Genomic DNA, 26,889 nt, shown 5'->3' with positions numbered 1-26,889 from the left:
AAGAGGAAATCGATGGCCAAGGTTTGCACGGCACCCAAGTTCAGCTTGCGGGGGTGACCGCGTGGCTGTGGGACAGGGGACACAGGGCTGGGGAGATGCCGGGAGCCTGGGGGACAGGATGAAGCCCGGGTCAGGAGACAGAGCCAAGCGGCCGCCCGTCGCTCGGCCTGGGGTGGGGGGCAGGCTGAGAGCAGTCACCAGCAGCACAAGCTTTCAAAAAGGCTCGAAATTCAGGGTTTAGTGTGGAATCTCCCCACTTATAAACGTGTGCAAATCATTCCAGTTCTGTCGGCCAACCAGGGGTCGCCGTTTTGCGACCTCAGGTGGCAGTGAACGGATTATCCATGTTCTTACTGTCCGTGGGATGTGGACTGTGGGCCGCTAACGTTTCCTGAGCACCTACTATGGGCCAGGCACCTATTCATCTCATCTCCTAACAAGTGCGGGAGGGAGTGGCCGGGTCCTGGCTGAGCCCCAGTCTCTTCGCTGTGAACGCACCTGACATACACCCCCCGCCCCCCCCCCACCCCGTGAGCCCCAGAGTCAGGACCGAACCTGGTCTTGCACCTCCCTACGCCCAGCTAAGTCCTCCCCACCTTCAAGCCTCAGCTTATTGGCAACCTCCTCCAGGAAGCCCTCCTGGGTGTTCCCTTCCCACCCCGGGCTCCCCTCTGCCTGGCTCACATCACACGGCCCTAGAACTCTCTCTTTCCTGGACCATACACCCCCATCCACACCAGGGCTAACTCGGCCCGTGCACACAACAGGCCTTCGCATTTGGGTAACAGCACAACAGAAGCCTCCTGTCGCTTTCGGATCCCGGCTCGGCCGCCGACGAGCTGATCCTGGCCAGGCATGCAGGAAGTACTCCATAAACGCTCGCCTTTTAGCATCTGTTGAATCGATGCACGAAGGCATGATTCCAAAGCCCCGTTCCCTTTCCATCACCCCACCCAAGGACTGGGCAAGGCTTAAAAAAAAAAAAAAAAAAAAACCAAAAAAACCCCACCTCTCCTGCCTGGAATTAGGAGCACATAAAAAGGAGGAACGACAATTGAAAACCACAACCTCAACACTTGAAAGCGTATCTCATAAAAAGCCTGCCACTCACACCCCAGGCCAAATGCAAAGGCTTCATCTTTGATTTTTTTTTTTTAATCTTTTCCTTCGTATGGGTTTCATTTATTTATTTATACCCAGGCTCTTTCCCAGGAAAAAAAAAAATGCTTTTAGGCACCTTGTTTTTTTCCCCTTTGACATGACTGCAAAAGCCCAACTCTGAGAGCTGCTGGCTCACAGAGGAAGGTCACGGTCAGGGGGGCAGAGGTCTGAATGCATAAAGGCTTCTCGGCTTCTCGCTCCGTGAGGGGCGCCGGGGCAGGAAGGGGGACCACAGCACAAGGCCTGCCAACGATGGGGTGCAGGGAGCCCACTGGGGGCTCACCTGCTTCGCGGAGGATCCAGAGGCCTCACGGCGGGGGTGGGGGGGGCGGTGAGCCTCAGCCTCTGGAGCTCAAGAGTGACAACTCCATTTTCTGCCATTTTTCTAAGGGTGTCATTTCCACGATGCTTTGCCTCCTAGGGAGACTTTTCACGCCATATGTACACGTCCTGGTTTTGGTGCCGAACAGATCAGGGGGAGAATTTTCAGCAGCCCCGTGTGAACCGGCTCAAAGAGAAAACTCCAACAAAAACAGCGTGCGGGCCACCCGATCCCCCGTCTACAGGAGGAACTTGAAACCGGGAGGAAAGCTTACCGGCCCGGGGCCAGACACACCCACTCGCAGTCACAGCCGGTCCTCAAAGGAACTGAGCGTCCTCGGAGTTGGAGTTGCGAGGAAAAGTAAGGGAGGGTAGGGACGTGTTCCCCCCTCCCCCCCTCCACGGCCGGGGCAAGGACAGTCGGGGGGACGGTAACCTCCCTGTGCTTTAGGAGACCCAACAATGAGGCTTTCCAGGCCCCTGCCAAATAGTGAGGGCTTCCTGGGAGTTTTCCGGCTTCCGTCCTCGCTCAGGGGGGTCGTTTCTCTGCAGAAGTTATACTTTATCAGGGTAATTATGGGCGCCTGGGTGGCTGAGTCACTGAAGCGTCCAAGGCTCAGGTCACGATCTCACGGTTTGTGAGTTCGAGCCCCGTGAGTCAGGAGTCGGGTCTCTCCCGTTCTCTCTGCCCCTCCCTTACTCCCGTGCATGTGCACACGTTCTCTCCCTCTCCCTCCCTCTCAAAATAAATAAACTTAAAAAAAAATTTTTTTTTAACACAGTGGTTCTTCCAGACAATAAATCAAATTGTACTTCATGTGAAGATCTCACAGCTCAGGTAAAACAGGGCCCAACTCAGCGGGTTAAGCATCCGACTTCGGCTACGTCATCATCTCACGGTTCCCGAGTTCAAGCCCCGTGTCGGGCTCTGGGCGGGCAGCTCGGAGCCTGGATCCTGCTTCGGATTCTGTGTCTCCCTCTCTCTCTGCTCCTCCCCTGCTCGCACTCCGTTTCTGTCTCTCAAAACTAAACATTTATAAATACATACATACATAAAAACAGGGCCCAAGGAAGATCTAAGCAAGAACACGCTCCACGGCTGGGGGAGGGGAAGCCATGAACAGCCCTCCATGACACCTGCAGATTCCGTGTTCAGAGCGAGCTACGGATCACAACTCCAAGGGGTGAGCTACTCCTGGCGTATCACGCTCGCAAAGGCCTTGAAACGGGAGGCCCCGTCTTTCCCAGGAGGTTAGGGGGTCCGGGCTGAATCTCCACCATCCCCAGAATTAACAGCAGATGGAGGGCAGTGTTTGGCCCAGGGTCAGAGTCTGTGGGAGCGGACAGTCCCCCGGGGGGCCGCTGTCCTTCCCGACCCGGATGTGGGACGGGAGTGAAATTACCTCCAGCGACCCAACCCAGTAGCGCAACGTAAAACAGCCTCTCAACCTTTTTTTTAAAATTTTTTTAATGTTTTATTTATTGTTGAGACAGAGAGAGAAAGAGCACAAGCGGGGGGAGGGCGGAGAGAGAGGGAGACACAGAATCCGAAGCAGCTCCAGGCTCCCAGCTGTCAGCACAGAGCCCGACGCGGGGCTCGAACCCACGGACCGTGAGATCGTGGTGACCTGAGCCAAAGTCAGACGCTCAACCGACTGAGCCACCCAGGCGCCCCTGAGCCTCTCAACCTTTAAAGTGGCAGATCCGGCTGGTTCTTCCTGAGGAATGACATCTGGCCTCGGCATGAGCACGCCGGCCCACCGTCTTGAGCTCCGTGTATCCGTGTGTGTTTAACTCGCGGTCATTTCTCGGCGGAGGATGAGTGCCTGAACCGCACAGACAACACCACAGCAACAAAAAAGTACCGTGACGGTTACCCAAACCACACGGGTCGCTCGGTCTGACGTCTGATTTATGGGGTTTCGCTCTGCCGGGGCACACGGTTCTACCCCGGCTCTCGACGTTTACAGGCGAAAATAAACGTGCGAGCATTTCAAGAAAGCGAAATCCACAGGAGGTCAGCAGGCGTTACTGACCTCACATCAAGAGCTCGCGGCTAAAGATCTGTCCCGTTGGGGCAGCAGCAAGCAAGCCTCGGGCCGGGTCCTACAGCCTGCTGATCTAGCCAACACCCATCGAGGGTCACCTACGTTGTCGCCGCTTGGCCGGGCACTAAGGGGAGAACGAGACGGAGCCTGTCCTCACTGTGCCGATCGTCGTGAGCCGGCAGGAGACGGGGGGGGGGGGGGGGAAGGATGTGTCCTGGCCCCTGGCATCCAACGGCCTGGCCCAGGACCTAGCAGAGAAAGCACTAATGGGATGAATGTAGGTATACATATATATATATTATTTTATTTATTTATTTTTTTTTAAGTGGGCTCCATGCCCCACGCAGGGCTCAAACTCACAACCCTGAGATCAAGACCTGAGCTGAGATCAAGAGTTGGGACGCTTAACCAACTGAGCCACCCAGGTGCCCAATGTATAATTAATTAAGTTCAATATGCATCATGGTGTTGAATTGTAAAAAGCAGGTGTCAAGGGCGTCCGGGTGGCTCAGTCCATTAAGCGTCCGACTTTGGCTCAGGTCATGATCTCACGGTTCATGCGTTTGAGCCCCGCGTCGGGCTCTGTGCTGACAGCTCAGAGCCTGGAGCCTGCTGCGGATTCTGGGTCTCCCCCTCTGCCCCTCCCCTGCTCATGCTCTGTCTCTCTCTCTCTCTCTCTCTCAAAAGTAAATACACATTAAAAAATAAATAAAAAACAGGTTTCAAGACAATCCCGCGTGATATTTATGCAAACAGCACAATCAGAGACTCAAAGTGATATATTCCTAGGTGTATGCATCTAAACTCATAGAGAACAGAAGGACAGGCCCCGGTCCCCAATGACAAGGACAGTGTTAAACCTCTGGGAGCGGGGAGGGCAGAGGAAAGGAGGAGACGGGGAAGGCTTGGCCGTGGCCGTATTCCTACGTTCTTGTGAAATAAAGTTATTAGGACATTGTGCTTGGAGGACGTGCCCCCGGCCCCAAAGCTCACGACAGCCAATGCCGCAGGGAGGGGGGCCCTGCCGCAGCCGAGCCTGTCCCGGGGTGCTCACCTCTGAGGCCAGGAAGGGCCGAGGCGCAGAACTCGCCTTGCCAGGCGGCCCTGCAGGAAGAGAGCTCTGTCTGCAGCAGACCCCCCACCCCCACCCCGAGGAAGTCACAGAGGGCCACACGCCTGTGCCTTCACGTGTGGGCAAGAGAGAAGCCGTAAGTTTGGGGGTGAAGAAATAGGTCGCCCCCGGGTGACTCTGTCATCACCCACAGGCTCAGAGGAATACCTTCTGCTGGATGCAAGAGGCATCTACACAGCTCAGAACCTTGGAATCCCCTGTCCTCAGCGCCGTTTTAAGACCCTGTGCTGCTCCTCTGTGCTTTGACGGAAAAGATCATTGCATGCCTTCTGTCTCCAGTGACACCGGGGAAATGCACGCTGCCTGGATCAGCCTGGGAAGGGTGTGGGAGGGGGGCTCAGGGGCCACATCCTGGGGAACCCAGCAGGGGGCACCTGCAGAGGGAGACCAGCCCTAGGAGGACATCACCGTGGATACCCCTGTTGTCACCGCTGGGATGCCAATCGTCCCCCGCCTCCCATCATCAGCCAGAGCCTGCCCTGGGGCCTTGGCTGACCACTCACCCCCGAAGCACTAAACTTGGGATCCCCCTGGGCTCACAGGCTGATCCAGCAGGTCTGGGCGGGGTCCGAGGCTCAGCGTCAGTAACCGTCACCCCAGGGTGATGCTGCTGATGCCGGGCCGAGAGCAGCAAGAACTTAGAAGACACGAGCACACCCCACCAGCCCCCCCGAAATCCAAACCGGCGAGCGACTTCTGTGTCCCTTTCAGGGATGAAGACAGGGGCCACGTTTCAGCAACTTTCTACCCGGCCAGCGCCTGCCCCAGGTGACTGCCTCCCCAGGAAGGAAGGAGATTTACTGAGCACATCTTCCCCGCGCTATCATGCCAGGCTCCCACCAGGGACGAGGTCTCTAAAAGAGCGAGCCACATCCGAGCTGGCACAGCTGGTTAGGGATGGATCCGAGCACCCGACCCCAAACCACAACATCTCCCAGCTTCTAGCGGGGTCGGAGGGAAGCACAGACCGTTTCCTGCCTGCGGGAGGGGGAACCCAGAATTTCACTCCTTCTCCAAATCCCTGTTCTCGATCTTGAGCCAGATGCAGAACTGCCTGTCCCCACGGCGATCATCTTGCCACCCTGGCTTCTCCCGAGACCCTCTTTTCCAAAGGGCTGGTGCCCACGCCGTTGGGCTGGGGTTCCCCCAGCAGCACTGCCCCAGCCTCAGGGGACACAGCACGCAATCTGGAGGGACAGAGAAATCAAAAGAGGGAACCCCACAGCACAGCCCTGACCACAAGAAGCCACCGCAAACGATAACCTCAATCTGGAGCCGTGGGTGATTGAAGGTGGAAAGTTCCCGACACACATATACACGCAAAGGGCACAGAGAGGAACTGAGACGCTAGACAGGACCCTCCTGAGACCCCGCATCCTGTGTCCGGTCCTAGGGGCAGCCGGTGGGGAGAGGGGAGGAACCCGTCACCAGGAGGGCCACTCAGCCTCCCGCGGGTCCCGCCTCAGCCTCTCCGCTTCTGCAGGTGACCATCCTGGACTCTGCTGTTTCTTCTCTCCGGCACCCGGTCGCCCTTCTTCTGGTCAAACAGAGCCCAGCATCTACCCACCGTTCTCGGGACTTACAATCCAGGTGGGGATCTGCCTCCAACCCCAGTGGAGCCAATGGGTACGCTATTCTCCCCAAAACACAGTTATCGAGGCAGGAACGTGCTTGGCCTGATCAGGGTCAGCGGCCACAGGGAGACCATGCTGGGAATGCAGAATGAGACGGGCACTTTCTCCCAGCGGCCTCGATCCAGCAAGGATGCCCGTGGGAGCGGTACCACCATCCTACCCCCCCCAGCCGACCCTGGAAATGAAGACAGGATCAACAGGACGGAGGGAACAGTTCAGCAACACCATCCGTGTGCTGGATCAAGCCTTACCTGAGGCCAGCAACAGGCAGCTCTTTCTGTCAAACGCAACGGGGGATTCTGTCTTGTTCCTGTTCCACTTTGGGTTGAGTTTCCTGTCATTTGCAAACTGAGTCCCGTCTGATATAGCAGTCCTCCCGGCACGCAAAGCTAACCATGGTGTAATCCACACCACGGCTCCCACCGGCTCTGGGGTAAAACCCAAACCCCCCAAACACGTGATGAGCGAACCCGACCTGTTTCCATCCGGCTAACTCCAACTACAGCCCCCGGATTTGTCAGGACAGCGTTCCGTTTGCGCTCATGCCCTAGACAGAGTTAGGGCTCCTCCGGTTCCCAAGCCCCCTGCACGCGACAACTACAATCTTTTACCCCCTGTCACGTGGCTGTGGGGTGTGTCCACCTCCCTGCACCCTGCCCCCCCCCCCAGGGCTGTAGAGGCACCAGGTGCTGGTCCGGACCATGACCTCGTATCTTGCACGAAGCCTGACATGAAGCGTGCGATAAATATTTAGGGAAAGAACGAACGACTACGTGTTTACGTAGACAAAACGGGGCTGAGCGGAGAATTTAGGTGAGAGGCACAAAGTCAGAAGAGCAGGGAACAGACTGTTCTTGCAAAACATTCCACCTCCAGCCACTTAATTGGGTGGGAAAAGAGAGTTTCCATTAAGGCTTACATTAGCCTGGCAGTCGTGGGTCACCAAGGACCCAATTACTGTGATGTGGCTGTGCGGAGGGCGAGGACCCGGGAGGGAGGACTCTGCTCTGCAATTAGGGACATATTGGGACAAGCTGCCTCTGGAGCAGACCTCGGCCGCCCGCGGGTGCACGCCGACCAGCCACCTGCTGCAGGCACCCGGAGCAGAGACCGGCAAGAACAAAGCTGTCCGCCCGTCTCCAGGAAAGCAGGCCTTCTGAATACCAAAAGTTGCTTCGGTATAAATATTAAAAAAAAAAAAAAAAAGCCTGGAGCTCAGAAGCTGATGTCAAACAGAGAATTTCCTGACCCAGATCAGGCCTTTTCTTCCCCTTCGCCCTGGCTGATCAGGAAAATGCCAGGACCACAGAAAAACCAATTGTCTGTGGGAAGGAGGCAGGAAGAAAGACTTTCAGGTGAACGGGAAATGTCAGCTTTACCACATAAACCACCTGGCGAGCAGAAACCGGGACACGGGAGGGGTCTGGGCTGCCGGCTCACGAAGGATGACTGATCCTTTAGGGGCGAGTCGACGTGCCGGCTGCTCAGGCGGGGAGTAAATGGGTCAGCTCGTTCAAGCCACCTCCCGGATGCGGCAGGGAGACTCTTCGGGGGCCGGATACTGTGGCGGGACGAGCGCAAGGCCGGGGCGTCCGCTCTAGTCTCTGCGGGTCTCGGGTTCCTGGTCCCTCCCCTCCGGTCCAGCTCCCACGGGTTCTCAAGACTGTGTCCCGTGAACACAGCCCATCAGGTCACTCCTGTGCCCAGAGACCGTCCCCGTCCTCCACTGCCTCCCTGCACAAAGACCAAATCCCTCCCCATGGCACCCTACCCCCAGGCGCCACTGAAGAGCTCGGGGCCGGGCACGGGCACCCCAGGACCTTTGCACAGGCTGTGCCTCCTCCAGCAGCACCACAGCCTGCAGCTGAACCAGCCCAACACGCCGTGCGCTCTTACAGTTCGCTGCCAACCTCCATTCTTCCAGGGCCCTGTGCCCTCCTCCAAAGCCCCCCGGGCCCAGGGCGGGTGCTGGGACGGGCAGAACAGAGAGCACAGAGGCTCTGCAGGTGCATCACAGAATGACCTTGGGCACGAGTTTCATCTCCTTCCGTCTTTTACTGTCTTTCCCCCACAGAGGGATAATAACCAGACACGACCGTGAGGTTGTCGTGACAACTAATTTAACGAGAAACAGCGGAGCGGGAAGCGTTGGCTCTCCCCTTCAGTCCTGCCATCAGCATCTGTGCTGGGTGACAGGGAGGGCCCAGCGTCATGGAGAGTCACCCACCTGACAGGTTCACCCAGGGGGCCAGGCACCATGAACGTCTGCAGGGTCTGGCCGTGAGCTGACTCACAGCCCCGGTGCTCCCGGAGGCTACGACCTCGGGGATGTGTGCACGTCTCACCGCCGGATGACAGAGTCCCAGAGGCAGAGGCTGGCCTCCCTCACCCCTGCGTCCCCAGGGGTCGGCCCCGCATGGAGACGACCCCACGAAGGTGCGTTCACCTGATGGGACCGAGTCGAACCGAATCCCGACAGCCTCAGGCATCTGTGAGTATCGAGGGGTGGGACGGCCTCATTAACTGAACGTTCAGATGACAAGAGGCCACGAACCCCCACGTCGCCCATTCCCAAAGAATCCAGACGTGGAAACATCCACTTCACTGCAAACCAGGCATGATCGGATCTCAAAGATCCTTAATTTATTGCACAGGCATCACCGCGAACATCTTTATCTGGTGGCCGAGCATTTAAAACAGACGCTAAATAGGCTGAATTGTAACAGAACCTCGACTCTACCTAAAACGCCACGATGGCGGCTGGACGGTGCCAGCAACACGGTGTGACCCCCCCGCCCCCCGCCACGCCAATTCTGAAGCCCAAGGTGCCGCCCAAAGTCTGCCAGCAGGGAGCCAAGGCCAGCCACCGCGAATGGTGACCGGCGACCAGGACAAGGAAGTCAGAGCCCACGGGAGGCTCAGAAGCATGTCTCAAGTGACTCACAGTGAAATTAAAATGCATATACATGCCAGAAACAAAGGATGGGGGAGAGCCCCCCGCCCCCCCCGGCAGGCAAACCTGCTTTTCTGAGGGTGACGAAGAATCCTGGCTTCCCGAAAACCTCAAGGGCCAACATCATATCATGTAGGGGGTGCCCTTTGGCACATGTCCGTGAGCTGACAAACAGCTGGACCCACGTCCCCGCGGCCAGCCTCCCCTGACCCCCCAAAAGGGCCGTCCGGTTTTGCCTCCTGCTTTCTCGGTCCCCCTCCCCACCGCCCTTCGCGCCAATGCCTGGTAATCACTGCATCCTGGCTGCATCCGTGCTAATCTGGATGGGATGTGTGTGCTCTGTTCCCTTGATTTGTGGACGGTGAGTTTATCACATTTCTACCAATCAATCGTGCCGGGTTTCGGTGAGGACGTGGAAGCAATTTCAATCACTGGTCATGAAAATCTGCCATGAGTCAACAAAGAGGGAGGAAGGATCTAGAACAAGCATTAGGTGGGGGCAGAGGAGGGAAACCACCCCCAAATGAAACTCAGAATTGTCAAAAAAGCCACATCGACGTGCGACGTCTCCCCTTATGCTTATCGGCCACGGCCCCTTGGGGCCAAGTGGGGCAGGGTGCCCCGACCAAGGGGGGGGGGGGGGGCGGGTAAGGAAATCTGGTCATTTCCAGGAGCGGACAAGCCCAACAAGGTTAACACACCAGGAGAGAAGTCTGCTTAATAAAGAGAAAATGGAAACGGCAGGGAAAAACAAAGCCCAGTGAAGCAAGTTCGCCTGGTCCCTGCTCGGCGAACTCGTATTAATTAACCTGATCAGTAATGTCCCATTGTATTCGGGGCAATCCAAAGCGTGCTCTGCTGAGAAAATAAGAAGATTAAATCATTAAATCGTTAAACACACACACACACACACAAAAAAAATTCCATGCGCACCTGCCACAAGAAACCTCAACTAGAGAAAAAACCAGGGAAGCGTGTGTGGAAACCGCCTGAAGGATAGCGCCCTCTAGTGGCCCATCTCCGCCAGTGCAAGTTAGACCACATACCATCTGCTAAAGGTTCCATCCAAACTAGAGAATCTGGTCCGCTGGGCAGAGGGGCACCTTCCCAAAGCAGGTGGCTTTGGGGCAGCCCTGGGGCTGGCAGCTACGCCCCCAGCTGAGATACTCCAGGGGCCGACGTGGCATTTCAGGTGGCCCGCCTGGGCAAACAGGACACCACCCACCCCGAATGGATGCAACACTCCAGGCAACAAAGGGGAAGGACCATCACAACCCACGAGGGTTTCCCGGTGACCAGCCTTCGGAGGGAAAGCCCCAAAGGAGCAGCTAGAAGCCAATGGGGGGAACCCCTCCCCGCCGGCCAAAGGGAGGCTCCCCACGGCACCCCACACAATCCCGTGGGCCCCGTGCTGCTGTCGCCCTTTCGAGTATGACCGCGTCTGAGGCATCTGTGTGCACCTGCTGCTGGTAAGGGCAGGTGCACGGGGCCCGGCCCAGAGGACACACACGGCCAGTCAAGGGTGAAACTGTCGATGAACGAACGAGTGAACGTTTCAGGACTCGGACATCCCCCTCCGGTGCTCCTCTTTGGAGCTCCTAAGGGCAATTTTCTTCTAGGGCCCCCGTGCCCGGCTGGATAACGCCCCGCTTTCCCCCAAAGATATTTCCATCCTCATCCCTGGAACCCGTGAGTTTGCACAGCAGAACGCCTTTGTAGGTGTGATTAAGTTACGGATCGTGACACGGGGAATTATCCTGGCTCATCCAGGGGGGCCCAAAGACACTGCAAGGGTCCTTTAAAAAAACGACACAAGTGAACCGTGAGCAAGGAGACAGCAGAGACAGGGAGAGGCCCGAAGACACCGCGCTGTTGGCTTTGCAGATGCAGGACGGGCCCCACGACAAGGAACACGGGAGCCTCTGGGAGCTGAGAAGTCAAGGAAACGCAATCTCCCCGGAGCCTCCAGAAGGCGGGCAGCCCTGCCTACGCCTGGATTTGAGGACGTAAGACCTCCAGAACGGTACGTCGGTGTTGTTCTGAACCGCGGAACGTGGTGATTTGTTACTGCAACCACAGGAAACTCATACGGCCTCGAGACGGCCCCAGCTACGCCACGTCACTTCAAAAGGCCCAGAACATTCTCTGGCTGCGCCCGTTTTACTGAGCACCTACCGTGTGCCAGACCCCAGGCTGACAAGCCCCGGGGACACAACCGTGATTGAAACAGGCACAGCCTGGGTCACGCGAGCGGAACAGACACACGCGAGCACGGAGGATGCGTCCAGCCAACGCCGTGGATAAAAACGCAACCGTCCCCGAGCGTCCCAGGTCACGCTCGTGTGACGATGGGGCCGGAGAAGGCCGGCTTCGTGGTGGCAAACCCACTGACACGAGTCACCTTGTCACCTTAGCTGCAGAAGGAACAGGATGCACTCGTGTCCTCGCGAGACCCGAGGTGGCTCCCGTCCCTGCAGCTGCTCAGGACCGGCCACCACAGCGGCCCACGGGGCCACCGTGCTCCTCACCTCCTCCCGCGCCTGGCTACTGAACGGGTCACGGGGAGCAGCCGGGGACGTGCTAGGCGCCTGCCCCTCCCGACCACCTCTCTGGGCCTGACCCTTTGCGTCTGGCTCTAGGCCCCAGGAGCACCTGCCCTATGCGTCTTCTCAGTCCCGCCTCCGCTGCTCTAGATCTCGGCCCCCCGGCATCCCGGGCAGCAGCCCCAGCCGCTGTCAACCCATTCTTTCTCGAGGTCATCGCGCAAGTCGCTACCAACAGGAAACACCGGCCCAGACGCCAGAGTCGGCACCCGGCCTCGGGAGACACCGGTACCGGGAGCTCGTCAGCAAGCCGACCAAGAAAAGGTACCTCGTTGCGGCTTCGCCCACGTGTGCCGGGACCCGAGCATGCTCTGCAGGTGCAGGCAGGGGTGGGGGGGGCGGGGGCGGTTGGGCAGGAGGAGGACTCAGGTGAAGCAGGTCCGGTCTGACTACCCACCCGGCTGTGATCTCGGGCAAGGCAGCTTCTCCCGGTGCTCGCCACGGTCTCTGCTCCAACAGGAGGAGGCAAGCGAGGCTGGCGGGGAGCGGGGCAGGACCGGGGCCTGGGACGCCGATCCGGGGCTCCCCGCCACGCTCTGTAAGCCGCCCCTGGCTTTCAAGGGGCCGGGCCTTTGCACTTACGTCCCCAAGCCTGACTAACACGCCGCCCGTGTGACTCTCTATGGCTCCTCGAACGGCTGCTTCCTTCATTGTAAAGTTTAAAGACCCGCAGGTCGTATCTCTGAGTTCTTGAGCCACGTGCGGACGACATTCTATCAGAACGAACAATGAGCCCACGCGGTTCCCCAAACGCCGACACGGGTGCCTGCCTCCCAGAGGCCCGCCGGGCACGCCTCCCTCCTCAGAGCCCCGCACGCTTTCTTCAGGGAGGCCTCCCTCCTCTGGGTTGTACCGGCCCTTGGGAGGCAGCCAGATCCGGAAGATGTGCAAGAACCCATCACGTGCTACGAAGGGTTGAAGTTTAGCCCCCGGAATACATGGTGCAGCCCTCGCCCCCGTGCCCCGAATGTGGCTTTATCTGGATACAGTGTCTCTGTGGATATTTCTGAGACAAGGCCACCCTGACCGCTGGTGCCCCGAAGACGAAGACATGGGGCGCCCGGGGGGCTCTGTCGGTTGAGCGTCCGACTTCGGCTCAGGTCATGATCTCGAGGTCCATGGGTTCGAGCCCCGTGTCGGGCTCTGTGCCAAGAGCTCGGGGCCCGGAGCCCGCTTTGGATTCTGTGTCTCCCTCTCTCTCTCTCTCTGCCCCTTCCCTGTTCTCTTTCTCAAAAATAAATATTTAAAAATTTTTTTTAAAAGAGAGAGAGAAGGCAGCCACGTGAAGACAGAGACAAAGACCAGAATCGTGCAGCCATAAGCCCAGGAGCACCTGAAGCCACCAGAGGCCGGAGAAGGCAAGGCCGATCCTCCCCTCGAGCCCCCGGAGGGAGCACGATGCAGCTGACATCTGACTTTGGACTTCCGGCCTCCCCACGTGACAGAATGAGTTTCTGCCAAGCCACCCGTCTGCGGGGCTCTTGCGGCAGAGTGGGGCCCAGGCACCCTCCGCATTTGTGGACACCCGGGACCCTCTGTGTTCTCACCTGCACGTGGGGTAGAGGCGCCTCAGCTCAGGGGCCGGAGGGATCTACCGACGTGCGCCCCGCGGGCCCGGACCGGCCGTGACCTGGTCTCTGGCAGGCACAGGATACCCTTCCCACTCCTGCACGGAGCCGGGAAAACGGGGATTTGTCCTGCCGTCCTTCAAAAGACGTCCGTGCACAGCCGCGCGTGGCCCTGAGCGCCGGGACGCTGTCCCCTGCATCTCGCCGGCCCCCCTCCCCCAGCCTCCGGGGACAGTTCTGTCCCCCAGGGGCCTGGCAGCGTCCGGACGCGGTTACGGCCGTCCACCTGGAGGCAGGAGGTGTTACTGGCATCTAGTGCGTGAAGCCGCTCCACACCCGACCGCGCCCGCGGCCGGTCCCGCCACCGAGAATCATCCGGTGCAAAGCATGAACGGTGTCGAGGGCGAAAAGCCCTCCTGCAGCCGCCTCGGGACCCCCAGAAGCTGGCCAGGCGGGGACTCCCTGGAACCCTCACTCAGGTCGGAATCTCACGGGGCCGTCAGGGACCCCGCCCGGCCGTCCTGGGCTCTGTAGACCGCACCCTGGGCTCCGAGGGGACAGAGGGCCCTGCACTCAGGGAGCACCTGTTCCTGTTGGAGACGATGCAGTATTAAAATAGTAACAGCCTGACGATCTCGCACAATAACAGAGCAGAACTAGGCGTAGGGCGTGGGCATCCCTCCGCCTACGTGGCCGGGGCGGGGCAGGGTCCCTGACCCTAGACCCTCGGGACAAAGGTCCACCCAGGCCCCACCTCCGGCCTCCGGGGAACACGCGGGGTGGGTGTCCTTGGCACAGAGGGACAGCCCGCTCTTCTGTCCCTCTGCTGGATGACGAGTCCAGTGTGGACACGGGGTGGGGGCCCGAGCTCAGCAGCTGTGCGCATCTCTCTTCATCACCCTGCTGCGCGCTGGGCCCTCGGCCACACGCTCGTGCCCACACACCCTCCCCGGCCCCGCCGGGCAGCTGGGGGGCGGTGGGGACACAGGGGAGGAGGCAGCGAGTAACGCCTACTGCCCCCCATCCCGTACCCCCTTCCTAGGGGGGAGGTGCTGACAGGGATCCTCTGATACTGTGCCCTGCAGTCCAGGATCAGCCCGCCCCGCTGGGGCGCCCGCTCGCTCGCTCGCTCTCTGGGGCTGCGGGAGGCTCAGCCATTTGCCGGAGGCCTGGCCTCCCACCCCCTCACCTCTGGTTGTCCCGGCAACCAGGCCCCCTCCGTCCCCAAGGAAGCCACGGCTCCCGCAGGGCGAGGCTCTGCACAATGGTGACAGCAGGGGCGAGGCGGGGACGGCTGGACCCGCCAGCCAAGTGTGCGGCAGGGACAGCTGCTGTCGAATGCTCCCCTGACCCAGCCCAGGGTCACGGTCCCGCGACCGCCCTCTGTCCGCTTTGCTCACGCAGTCGGCCGCACAGGCGACAGGACCGCACGGCTTTAGCACGAAGTTCTGAGGGGCCGCTGAGTGTGGGCTGGTGAGCAGGTCGGGTCGGAGGGGAAGGGGTGGGGAAGGTCACCCCTTCCGAGGGGGGCTCCCTCCCAGGCCTCCGCGGGTGGGAGTGGGGTGACCCCGACTTCCGCCCAGCGGACCCCAATTCAAAGCGCACCTGCTTCCCCAGCTGCACAGAACATCTGCCTTTGGAGAAACTGAGGGAAGCGGTTCAGTCCCCGGCCCCCCTTTGTTTGCAGACAGGGGTTAACGGTCAGGGGGTGGGGAGGGCAGGCGCGCCTGTGTTCGTCCACCTTCGGTCGATATTTCCTCCACTTCACAGAAGAAGGCTGGCTTTCGATGCACATTTACAGCTGAGCCGCGAGGGGACTGGGCTCAGTTTACTTCTGCTCATCTATTCACCCGGCGACCCCCTACCGGACATCCACCAGCAACCAGGCCTGGCAGGGCAAGGACGCAGACACAGGCCCTGCCCCGAGGCCTCGGCGTCCAGGACACAAAGAGTGGAGGGACCGGAGAGGGAACGGGCGGCAGTCCAGGCAGGCTTCCTGGAGGAGGTAACCTCGGGACTGAGTCTTGAAGGACCCTGGCCCACAAGGCTGGCGGGGAGACGGTGCCAGTCCCCGGCCCCACGTTCCCAGCAGGTGGGAAACGTGTGTCCTTTTGTTCTGGGACCTCCTGTAGCTGGAGGCTGGCTAATAAGCCGGGCAGAGAGGATGTCTCTGAAGTCCCGCTCAACAAACTGCCACGTCTCCGTTCTCAAGATCCCACTGCCTTGCCCCATTCCACCCCCACCTCGAAATCCCCCACCCGCAAGGGCAGCGAGCGACGGCCTTCGGGGTGGGGACAGAGATGGCCAGACCCGGCGCCGCAGAGGAAGGAAGTCTGTCTACGGGGAGCCCCCCCCGCCCCCCAACATCCTCCTCCACGAGCTCACTCGGGCTGCCCCTGCCACTGCAGACCGGGGACCGGAGGCTCTGCACACAGCCGACCTGCCCGAGGAGAGGCAGCCAAGTTTGACATTCCTACTGGAACCAAGTCTCCCCAGCGACCAAGTGCTGCCCACGACGCAGCAGTCAGGGGGAGTCACGGGCAGTTAAGAAACCTTAGAAACCTCTCCCGGTCCTGGATCCCCACGGGTGGGAGGAGGGAGAGGGGAGGCAGAACACGAGACGACAACAGGCAGCAACATGGCAAGAGCGGTGCCTTCCGGGTGCCCGTGGATGGCCGTGGGGGGTCTAAGTGCAGTGAGGCAGGCCACCTCCCTTATCCCCACTTTACAGACGAGGAAGAGAGAGGACTGGCCGAGGCCCCAGGACCAGGAAGAGAGGGGCCGGGATCTGCATGCCGCCGTCCCACGAGCAGAGCGTCCAGAATAAATGCGCACCTGCTACCCTGAGCCCCGTCACGCCTACCCTGCCCGCATGCGCAGCAGGCCGCAAGCCTCAGGAGGGGACAGACACGCCGGTGTCGAGTGCCGTTCCAGAAAAGGCCTCTGGGTGCAAAGCAGAGCAGGCTGGGGGGGGGGGGGGGGGGCAGGCGGCCGCGGAGCCGGGTGCTCGCCCGTCAGTCCCCAAGCTTTGGGAGCCCAGGGCCCCTTTCCTAACCGAGAGTTTAAAGGACCTCCGCCTCCTTCGGCCACCGTATGCTCCCGGCAGAGAGTACATTTGGCACAGCTTTAAACTGGCTTTGGGATGCCCACAGACCCCGAGAAAGTGGGAATACCGTGGGGCCCAGGTGAGCAAGGTGCCTGCCCGTTCATCCCCGTCATTTCTGGTCCCCACGTGGGCTCCACGGACCTGGGCGCTCCCAGGTCTGGCGGGAATTAAGCCAGGGTCGAGGAAGCAGAGGAAGGAGTGGGGGGAGTGGAGCTAAACACGAGACTTTTTCTGCAGGACTTCTCAGAGCCTTGACTGTGCTCCCGTGCCTCGTGCCTCGCGCCTCTCCCAGGGAACAGACAGGGAAGGCAGCTACCCGGCGCTTCGGGAGAAGGGGCAAGAAGGTCCCCTGACGGCCTGAGGGGAGGGTGGCAGGGTCTGCCCCTCCGCCAGCCACCCATTCCCCCCACCCCTCCCTGGCCCACCCCTGCACGGGAAGAGCCAGAGGCCCGGTTCAGACGCTTTCTGCTCCTCACGGTAAGGCCTTCGGTCTCTGGAGGGCGGCAGAGGAGCAAAGCAGGGAGCCCCCTGCATTCAGTCTCCTTAAGCTCCTCCCTCAACTGCCGGCTTCCCCTCCAGAAATGTCCCCCACACGCCCACAAAAAGCCCGTGATCAAGGCACAGGCAAAAACCAGCCTGTGACCTCTTTTTTTTTTTTTTCCCCAAGTTTGTTCATTTATTGATTGATTGATTGATTTAGCGAGAGCAAGCAGGGAAGTGCAGAGAGAAAGGAGAGAGAGAGAGAGAGAGAGAGAGAGAGAAAGAGAGAGAGGACCCTCAGCAGGCTCCATGCTTTCCAGCACAGAGCCCGATGCGGGGCTCGAACTCATGAACCGTGAGATCATGACCTGAGCCGAAACCCAGAGTCAGACGCTTCGCCGCCTGAGCCCCCCCAGGCGCCCCAGCCTGGGACCTCCCTTGCCCACCTGAGCATCAGCTCCTTTTCTGTAAGGATCCAGCGGGCAGAGTCCAAGAGAAACGTGGCTTCTCCTCCACCAGGTGGGTGGGAAGGAGCCGTCTTTCGCTGCCAGACGCACAGGAGCATCTGAACAGCCGGCATCTCACCGCCCCCCTCCGGGCCCCAGGGAGGTGGCCAGCGGGCCGGCGAGAAGAGCTCCAGACGAACCCGACCCCAGCTCTCAACCGCCGTGTGACCTCGGGTGGGGCACTCGGCCCCTCCGGGCTCCGGTGTCCTCAACTGCGAGGTTACGAGGTTGGCACGAGACACCTCGCCCGTCCCCCCCTCTCCGTTTCTCAGGTGGGAACACGGGGCATCAGAGTGACCGCTACCAGCTGCCATGATCGTGCCGACGAGGACAGAGCTGGACGCACCCCCACGCCCTCGACGCACCCCCACGCCCTCGACGCAAACTCCTTCGCCATCTGCCGTGGCCGAAGAAAACACAGGATGAATCTCTCATCCGGGGGCGACGGGAAGAGCCAGGTACGGGGGGGAGACAGAACCAGAAGGTCATTGCAGGAAAACCCGTCACGTCGGGGAGCCCCTAAAAGAAGCCTGGTGGCAATCCGTCTGTCCCTCGAGACGTTCCAAAGCGCCACTCTTCCGGGCCCAAAGACCCAGGGATGGAAGCGTCCCACACGCCTCGACGCCCAGAGCAGGTGCCCGTCCGTCTGGGCCGAGGTGAGGTTCCCGAGGACCCTCCTACCCCGCCGTCCTCACGCCTTCCCAGGAAAAGTCAAAAGTCCCGCCAGCCCGGGGCCCTCCCTTGTCCGAACAGCCCTCGCCCCAGGAAGCAGGGAAGGGGCAAGGGCCAGCCTGGGTTGAACTCCTGCCGAAAACGGTCAGAAAACGGGGGGCACTCACTGGCCAGGCGGGGGTGCGGCTGGAGAGGCGTCAGAAATGCAGGGGAGCGGGAGGCCAGCGGGCACCCGGCGGGGAGCCGGGGGCACGCGTCACGTTCATATACGGACACGGGCGGGGACGGCATGACTTGCAATTTGAGGAAGAGGCCTCTTTAGGGCTTTGAGGAAGGCCCGTGAGGGATCGGGGTGCCCGGAGGACGGGGCTGCTCTCCGACGATAGAACTCCGCCGACCACAAAGAGCTATTTCTATCCTCACTGCCAACGGCCTCGTGGGCAAGCAAACTGCTCCGGGAAAACCAACCCACGGGGCACAGAGAAGGAAGGAAGACAGCGTCCACTCCCGCGGTGTGACCCGGCTCGTGTTTATTTGGCTCTGGGAAAAACCACGGCGGGCTGGGGCCTCCGATAAGCCTCCGATCTCGGCCCGACGCCAGAGGCCTGGCAACGGGGCAGGCCCGCGGCGCCCCAGGCTGCATCCTGGCCGCCAACGACGCGTCAGGAGGGCCAGCGCCGAGGACGTTTGTCACCCCGTCTCCACGACAACAGAAATCAGACACCAGAAACAGACAGCCGAAGCCAGAGCCGCGGCCAGACTGTGGAGGCTGGTCGATGTGCCCTGGGTGGTGCCTCCTGGCTTCCCGGGACAGAAGGACCAGGGGACAGCCCGCAATGGGGAGACGCGAAGCAGAAACAGAAACCGGCCTTCTCCCCGCTTTGGCCACGGGACACGCCATCTGGTTTCAACCCCGGGCCCACCTGCCCCCTCCCCGCCCCCGAGCTGGGGGACCTGGACAGGACCCGTGCCTGCGTTTCCACATCTAGAGAGTGGGGATGTCACCGGGATAGGCGAGTTCACACAGCACCTGGCACCGGGAAGCGCCATTAGCTATTAGCTCTTCTTTGCGACGATGACGAAGCAACCCCCAACTCCCGGAAACACAATCTCCTTGCAGGTGCCGCTCAGTACGTTCTCCGGTTCCCAGGTTTGCTCAGACAGAAGTGCGTGAGCCCAGCGGGGACACGGGCGTCCGGAGCTGGGCCTCCGGCTGGCAAGGGCCACGAGCAGTCACGGGCATCGGGATCCCAGCCTCCAGGGACGCCCAGCAACCCCCTCCCCAACTAGACACGGTACAAAACCGAGGTTCACGCAGAGGTGACACCGGGGAACTGGGACAGCAACTACGAGCGACCCGAAGCCAGTGCAGTCCCGAGGCTGGTTCTCGTGTTTGGGGGTCTATGGGCTAAACTGTATCCCCCCAGAATTCAAATGTCAGAGTCCTCACCCCCAGGACATCAGAACGTGACCGTGTTGGGAGACAGAGCCTTTAAAGAGGAGATTAAGGGGGCGCCTGGGTGGCTCAGTCGGTTGAGCATCCGACTTCGGCCCAGGTCATGATCTCGCGGTCCGTGAGTTCGAGCCCCGCGCCGGGCTCTGTGCTGACAGCTCGGAGCCTGGAGCCCGCTTCAGATTCTGTGCCTCCCTCTCTCTCCGCCCCTCCCCTGCTCACACTTTGTCTCTCTCTCTCTCAAAAATAAATTTTAAAAAGTTTAAAAAAATTAAAGAGGAGATTAAGGTAAAATGAGGTCCCATGGGTGGACCCCGATCCAATCTGACCGGTGTCCTTATAAGAAGAGGAAATTCGGACACACAGAGAGACGGGTGCCAGTGTTGTGCACACAGAGGGAAGACACTCCCCTGCAAGCCAGGGATGGAGACCAATCCCACGGGCCCTGACCTCCGACTTCCAGCCTCCAGGACTGTGAGCACATAAGTTTCTGTGGTTTAAGCCATTCGGCCTGTGGTGCTTTGTTAGGACAACCCTGGAAAACCAAAATTAACAGCGCCCGTGGCCAGGACGGCAAATGGCACCGGTGCCCGGGGAGATGCCGCTTCAGCTTGAGCAGAGCTCCTGCAGGAAGGCCCTGGCCAGCTCCCGCCGGGAGACCGCGAGCGCCCAGGCAGATGGGGCGTCCCCTGCTCACAAAGCCTGGGACAGGAAGGGGGGGTGGTTCCTGTCAGCGCCTCTGTGCCACCAAGTCAGCCAAGCAGATACCCGGAGCTGGCGCTCAGCTCCCAGGGGGACAAAAATAACAGAGGGTCAGTCACGAAAGGAAACGCTACCTAGCTTTTAAAAGGAAACCGACTGGGGTGCCTGGGTGGCTCAGTCAGTTCAGCCTCTGACTTCGGCTCAGGTCACGATCTTGAAGTTTGTGGGTTTGAGCCCCACATCGGGCTCTGTGCTGACAGCTCGGAGCCTGGAGCCTGCTTCGGATTCTGTGCCTCCCTCTCTCTCTGCCCCTCCCCTGCTCTCTCTCTCTCTCAAAAATAAATATTCAAAAAAATTTTTAATGAATCAAAAATATAAAATAAGGTTTCTTTAAACAGGAGCACACGTAAAACAAGGCTATACGTTCATCAGTTCGTGAAAACACCGTGACCAGATGCCCCAAGGAACCTAGCCCTGTGTCCCCCCCCCCCCCCAAGAGCGGTTCCGTATCTGCTGACGAGTGTTTGTGGGGAGGGCGTAAGAACCGTGAACTGTATTCCAGAAAGGAATGGCACCCTCTTTCCCCCTTGTCTCGCTCTTCCTCAACTCCTCTTCCTAAGTGACACCAAACTCTACCTTCGTGGTCCAGGCCCGAGGGAGCCGGGTTCATCCCGACTTCTGTCCAGGCACTGTGTCCCCAGATGACACCGGCCCACGGGGGGCAACTCACGCAGTCTGGTGTCCTCACGCCCGGGCCAGAAACACCAGGACTTGAACCCCAAACCACCCAGCTCCAACCACCCTTCTCACCACCGACTTCTCTCACTGCCAGCTCAGACGAAGTCTGTCCTGCTCGACGGTTTATTTAAAAACAATTTTTTTAAGTTTACTTATTTTGAGAGACACGGAGACTGTGTGGGTGGCGGAAGGGCAGAGGGAGGGAGACACAGAGAACCCCAAGCTGTCAGCGCGGAGCCCGACGCGGGGCTCGAAGCCACGAAACCGTGAGACCGTGACCCGAGCCTAAACCAAGAGTCAGACACTTAACCGACTGAGCCACTCAGCCGCCCCCCGTCCTGCTCGACGGTTTCAAAGTCTCCGCTTGAGAGCAGTTCCTCACACCCCAGCCATGGAAGCAAGAGATACCCCGTGACAAGCAGCCAGCAAACTCTCGTGTAAGACGCCACCCCTCGTTTCTGAATCCTTCCCACCTTCTCAGAGCAGGAGAAAAAGGTTTCCTTTGGTGACAAGCAGGAGAGAGAGCGCTGCCGTGGGAAACACACGACCCAGGACTGTCACATCCGCCCCTCTGTCGTGCTAGGCGAACGCACCCCGACGATGACAAGTGCAGCTTGAAATCAAACGACAGCAGTCTTCGTACCTGTTTAATAACACACGTCCTTAGCTGTCAAACAAGCCAAGTGAGACTTTCGCGAGGAAGACGGCGTGTGACAGCCTTTCTTTCAGCCACAACACCATCAACACCAAGTACACGGCATTCTGAACTTACGCCCAACACCCACGGCCAGCCCTGCTCCCGGAAGAACAAGAAAGAGGGGCACCTGGGGGGCTCAGGCGGTTAACGGTCCAATCCCGGATTCCGCTCAGGTCACGATCCCGTGGTTTGAGGGTTCGAGCCCCACGTCGGGCTCTGTGCTGACAGTGCGGAGCCTGCTTGGGATTCTCTCTCCCTCTCTCTCTGTCCCTCCCCTGCTTGTTCTCTCTCTCTCTCTCTCTCTCTCTCTCTCAAAATAAATAAAAATTAAAAGAAATAAAAAACAGGAAAGAGACACTATACCCGCTCATCAAATCCCCCCAAGGCCACCAATGAGCAGTGTTTGTTTTAAAGGAGAGGATGGGGGCGCCTGGGTGGCTCAGTCGGTTAAGCATCTGACTTTGGCCTGGGTCACAATCTCACGGTCCGTGAGTTCGAGCCCCCCATCGAGCTCCGGGCTGACGGCTCGGAGCCTGGAGCCTGCTTCGGATTCTGTGTCTCCCTCTCTGCCCCTCTCCCACTCTGTCTCTCTGTCTCTCTCTCTCTCTCTCAAAAATAAAACATTAAAAATAAGAATAAGTAAATACAGGGGCGCCTGGGTGGCTGAGTCGGTTAAGCGTCCGACTTCGGCTCAGGTCACGATCTCGCGGTCCGTGCGTTCGAGCCCCACGTCGGGCTCTGTGCTGACCGCTCAGAGCCTGGAGCCTGTTTCCGATTCTGTGTCTCCCTCTCTCTCTGCCCCTCCCCCGTTCGTGCTCTGTCTCTCTCTGTCCCAAAAATAAATAAACGTTAAAAAAAAATTAAATAAATAAATAAATAAACGTTAAAAAAAATTAAAAAAAAAAAAAAAGGAATGAGTAAATACATAAACAGGCTTCTCGATTTGTAAGCTGGGGGCACCGGGCAGACACACAGCTCCATGGTCTTTTTCAAATGAAAAGACAAAGACCGACCCTCCTTCTCCCTTCAGAACCAAGAACAGACTTCAAGACCAACCGCCAAATGTGCAGCACCAAGATAGAACATGATCAACCACGGGCTTACGGCTTATCGTCATCACACCCTCGTCCATGAAAATAATCACAGTAATGATAACTAACGGCTTTGAGGCACGTACTAAGTGCGGGGTACTGTGGGAGGCATGGCGTCCCCCCAGAATTCGTACCCACCTGGAACCCCCGAACGTGACCCCACTTGGGAGAGGGGGCCTTCGCAGGTGCTACCAAGAAAAGGTCAGGGGCACCTGGGTGGCTCAGGCGGTTGGGCCTCCGACTTCAGCCTAGGTCGTGATCTCCCAGTTCGTGAGTTCGAGACCCGCCTCGGGTTCTGTGCTGACAGCTCAGAGCCTGGAGCCTGCTTCAGATTCTGTGTCTCCCTCTCTCTCTGCCCCTCCCCTGCTCATGCGCGCTCTCTCTCTCTCTCTCTCTCTCTCTCTCTCTCTGGAAAACAAATAAACATTAAAAAAATTCACAAAATAAAAAGGAAGAGGTCACTACTGGTGTGCCGAGAGGAAGAGGGAAGTCTGGAAACCAGACACAGAGGGCAGGTGGCCATGCGGCGACAGAGGTGGGGACTGGAGCGACGTGTCTACAAGCCGACTGTCACCAAGGACCGTGGGAACCACCAGAAACGAGGAAAAGGCAAGGAGGGACGGATTCCCCTCCCCCCCACTCCATCACACCCCAGGCGCCAGGGGCCGAGGACTGAGACTCGGGACCCCGGCCGCGCTTCTCGCTGTTAAAGCCACAAAGTGGGTGTGCGTTCGGTTCTACCCGCTGACTTCCTGAGCTCGGCCAACGCAGACCTGAGACGGGTCTGCTCAGAGTGCGGGTAAGTCCAGGCTCTGAACCGTGGTCCCACACGGGCCCTCGGACGGCTCCCGGGACACAGTGTGCCAGCTCCCTCTGGGCCTCGTTCCTGGCTGGAATCCAGCACCAGCCTCCCCTCGGTCTTTGGATTTTCTACCAGCGCAGATTATTTTTAGCAGCTGCTCCTGCCCTACAGTCACTTCATTAGTTTGAGAACCAAATAATCCCATTATATATGGCTTGACTGGCTCATAAAATTATCCTGCCTTCTAACAAATATTTAGGGAGCCTGCCGCCACGTGCTAGGTCTTGTTCGGTACATGGCGCGTCTCAGAAAATCCTTCACGCAGCCAATGACCACAAATCCCCTAATTTAATTTACTCTTAAATGTGTTGACTTCTCCCAATGGCCCCGCAAGGACCCCAGTGCTGGCTCTCAGCCGACCTGCCTTTCGGAGCGCTTCCCAGGTGATGTCTCTGGTTGTGTTCTAGAAATCAGCCTGACACCCCGAGGCTATGCCCATCCGCTGATGGGAAAACCAGGGCTCAGAGGGCGATCTGTCCAAGGAGAAGGTAGGGGGCGCTACGGGCAGAAGGGGAAGATCGCCATCCGCACCCCTGGCCACCTGCTCTCCGTCTAAGTCAAAACTCAGCCCAGGTGCTCCTCAGCCCCGAGTCACCGTGCTCCTGGCCCGGGACCCGACACACTGGTGCAAAGAGGCGGGGTGGCCACATCACAGAGCTGAGCCGCGCAGATGGGCGATCCCAAGAGTCCCGGGGACACGCACGGCATGGGAAAAAATTTTTCCCTTGGTTTCTTAAATTGTGAGATACACTTCACAGAAAAATTACCACTTTAACCACCGTTGAGTGGACAGTCCGATGCATTAAGTACATTCCGATGGTGACACAACGGGACCCCGTCCACCTCCACGTTTTCACCTTCACTTGGTCCCCATGAAACAGCTCCCCATCCCCCGCTCCCCCAGCCCTTGTCGCCCCCACCTACTTTCCGTCTCTAGGAATCTGGCTCCCGCAAGGACCTCGCAGAAGTGAAATTATACAGTGTCTGTCCGTTTGTGACTCGTTCACTTGGCATAACGTCCTCAAGGTTCATCCATGTGGTGGCAGGTTTTCCTTCCTTCTTTCTTTTTTTTTTAAAGTTTTTTTTTTATTTTGAGAGAGAGAGAGAACAGGGGAGGGACAGATTGGGGGTGGGGGGGACAGAGAGAGGCAGGGACAGCGGATCTGGAGTGGGTTGCATGCTGTCAGCACAGAGCCTGATGGGAGGCTCGCTCTCACACACCGCGAGATCATGACCCGAGCCGAAATCAAGAGTCAGACGCTTAACTGATACGTTGCGATGCAGCGGCATGATTAACCAAGCGTCCATGGACGGACGGATAAGCTAAATGTGGTCCATCCATACAGCGGAATATGATTCAGCTTCACAAAGAAAGGAAATTCTTGGGGTGCCTGGGTGGCTCAGTCTGTTGAGCCTCCAACTTCGGCTCGGGTCATGATCTCACCATTTGTGAGTTCGAGCCCCGCGTCGGGCTCCGTGCTGACAGCTCAGAGCCTGGAACCTGCTTCGGATTCTGTGTCTCCCTCTCTCTCTGCCCCTAACCCACTTGCATTCTGTCTCTGTATCTCTCAAAAATAAATAAAAGTTAAAAAAAAAAATGGGATTGGCAAAGGACTGCCAGTGGGCCAAATCTGGCCCGACACCTACTTTTGTAACGGGCTTTACTGGCACACGGCCACACCTATACGTTTAGGTATCGCCTACAGCTGCTTTCACGCGACAACGGCAACATTGACGGTTTCTACAGCGACCAGATGGCTCGCAGAGCCTGAAATATTTACTCTTCGGACCCCTGCAAGAAAAGATTCCCGGCTCTTCGTAACACACGTATTCCACACTTCCAAGGGGCGGGCGATCTGGGACTGGGGGGGGAGGAGGGGGAGTCTGACATCCTTCGGCCTCTCCTGGATCCTAGACCCTCCTGGACCCCTGCCTGGTCGGCGTTCACACCGCCTCTCGGGGGGGCGGCCAGGCCTGGAGCGCTTCCGGGTCAGCGCCTTACCCCGACGTCCACGTGGGACCTTCAAATTCACTCGCGGCCACACTGGCTGGAGACCCACTGAGGCAGTCAGCAGGTCCGAGGCCAGAGACTAAGACAGCACCTATAACCAACGACCACAAACCGGGGGCGCTTAACACAGACCCACGGCTCTGGAGGCCCCAAGACTGAGAGCAAGGTGGAGGGCCGTGCCCCCTCTGAGGGCTCCGGGGAGGGTCCTTCCTGCCTCTCCCTGGTGCCTGTTGGTGACTGTCAGTCCCCAGGGCTCCGTGGCTCGTGGCTGCCTCACCTCTATGTCTGCCCCCGTGTGACGTCTCTCTTCTCCAATCCGATCGGATCAGGGACCCGCCCCACTCCAGGGCCTCGTCCTAACCTACATCTAAATCACATCCGCAAAGACCCTATTTCCAAATAAGGTCACATGCACAGGCCCTGGGGGTCAGGACATCTTTTGTGGGGTGGGGGGGGGGCGGTTAATACGATTCAACCCATCACGTGGGCGTCACTTACCAAACGCACGCCAACCAGAGAAAGTGCTCCTTCCACCAAGAGGGAGTGCGGGCAGCTCCTCCTCTCCCTTTGGCGGCCGTGGCCAAGTCTGAAACCAGCCCACGGAGACACAGAGCCCCTCGCCTGGCTCGCGTCCAGGCTGGGCCTCAAGGGCCCTCCTTAACGGCCAGACGCCCAGGGATGGAGTCACAGGCTGCAGATGGCTGCAGCCTCGCCAGCGGGACGGTCTCCGCTGAATTTTATTTGTAATTCCCCCCCCCCCCCCCAGCGCCTACGAACAGCCCGCGTGATGTAACCCCCCTTCCTGGCTCTCCCTCTCACTTCGTCAGGGTTACATGTGTGTTTTGCAGCAGGGAATCTGCAGCCACAAAGCACCTGTCTTCGATTACATGGCACCTGTCAAAGAAGACCCTCTCCACCAACTGGCAGGAAGACTTTCATGGCTGCCTGGGTAAAGTGTCACGGAAGATCTGTGTTTCTCCTCTCGTGGCTGTTACTCAGCACAGACAGGGCTCAGGAGCCGGCAGCACCGAGAGGGAGAGAGCCACAGGGCACCGGGCACTTCGTTCCACAGAGCAGACGGCAAAAAGCAGACCCCAGCACCTAAAAGGGGCGTTTGCATGGCACAGGCAACAATAAACCCCCGGCCTGTT

General features: G+C 59.0%; 1 protein-coding gene across 5 annotated transcripts in view; it reads right to left on the bottom strand.

Annotated features, from left to right (window-relative positions):
* Positions 1 to 26,889, bottom strand: part of PARVB (parvin beta) — a 103,345-nt gene that overhangs the window by 56,914 nt on the left and 19,542 nt on the right. For 4 of the 5 annotated variants that reach the window (XM_049626494.1, XM_049626497.1, XM_049626499.1 and 1 more), the window contains exon 1: positions 18,352 to 18,454. The exons of the other annotated variant lie outside the window; for it this stretch is intronic. In XM_049626494.1, the coding sequence (XP_049482451.1) occupies position 18,352 (1 nt within the window). In that variant the 5' untranslated portion in view covers positions 18,353 to 18,454. Of the gene's footprint in view, positions 1 to 18,351; positions 18,455 to 26,889 lie in introns of those variants that run through there. 5 annotated transcript variants of the gene reach the window in all.

The sequence above is a fragment of the Panthera uncia genome, chromosome B4 (assembly GCF_023721935.1).
Source record: "Panthera uncia isolate 11264 chromosome B4, Puncia_PCG_1.0, whole genome shotgun sequence".
NCBI lineage: Eukaryota > Metazoa > Chordata > Mammalia > Carnivora > Felidae > Panthera > Panthera uncia.
This window is presented reverse-complemented; position numbering and strand designations above follow the sequence as displayed.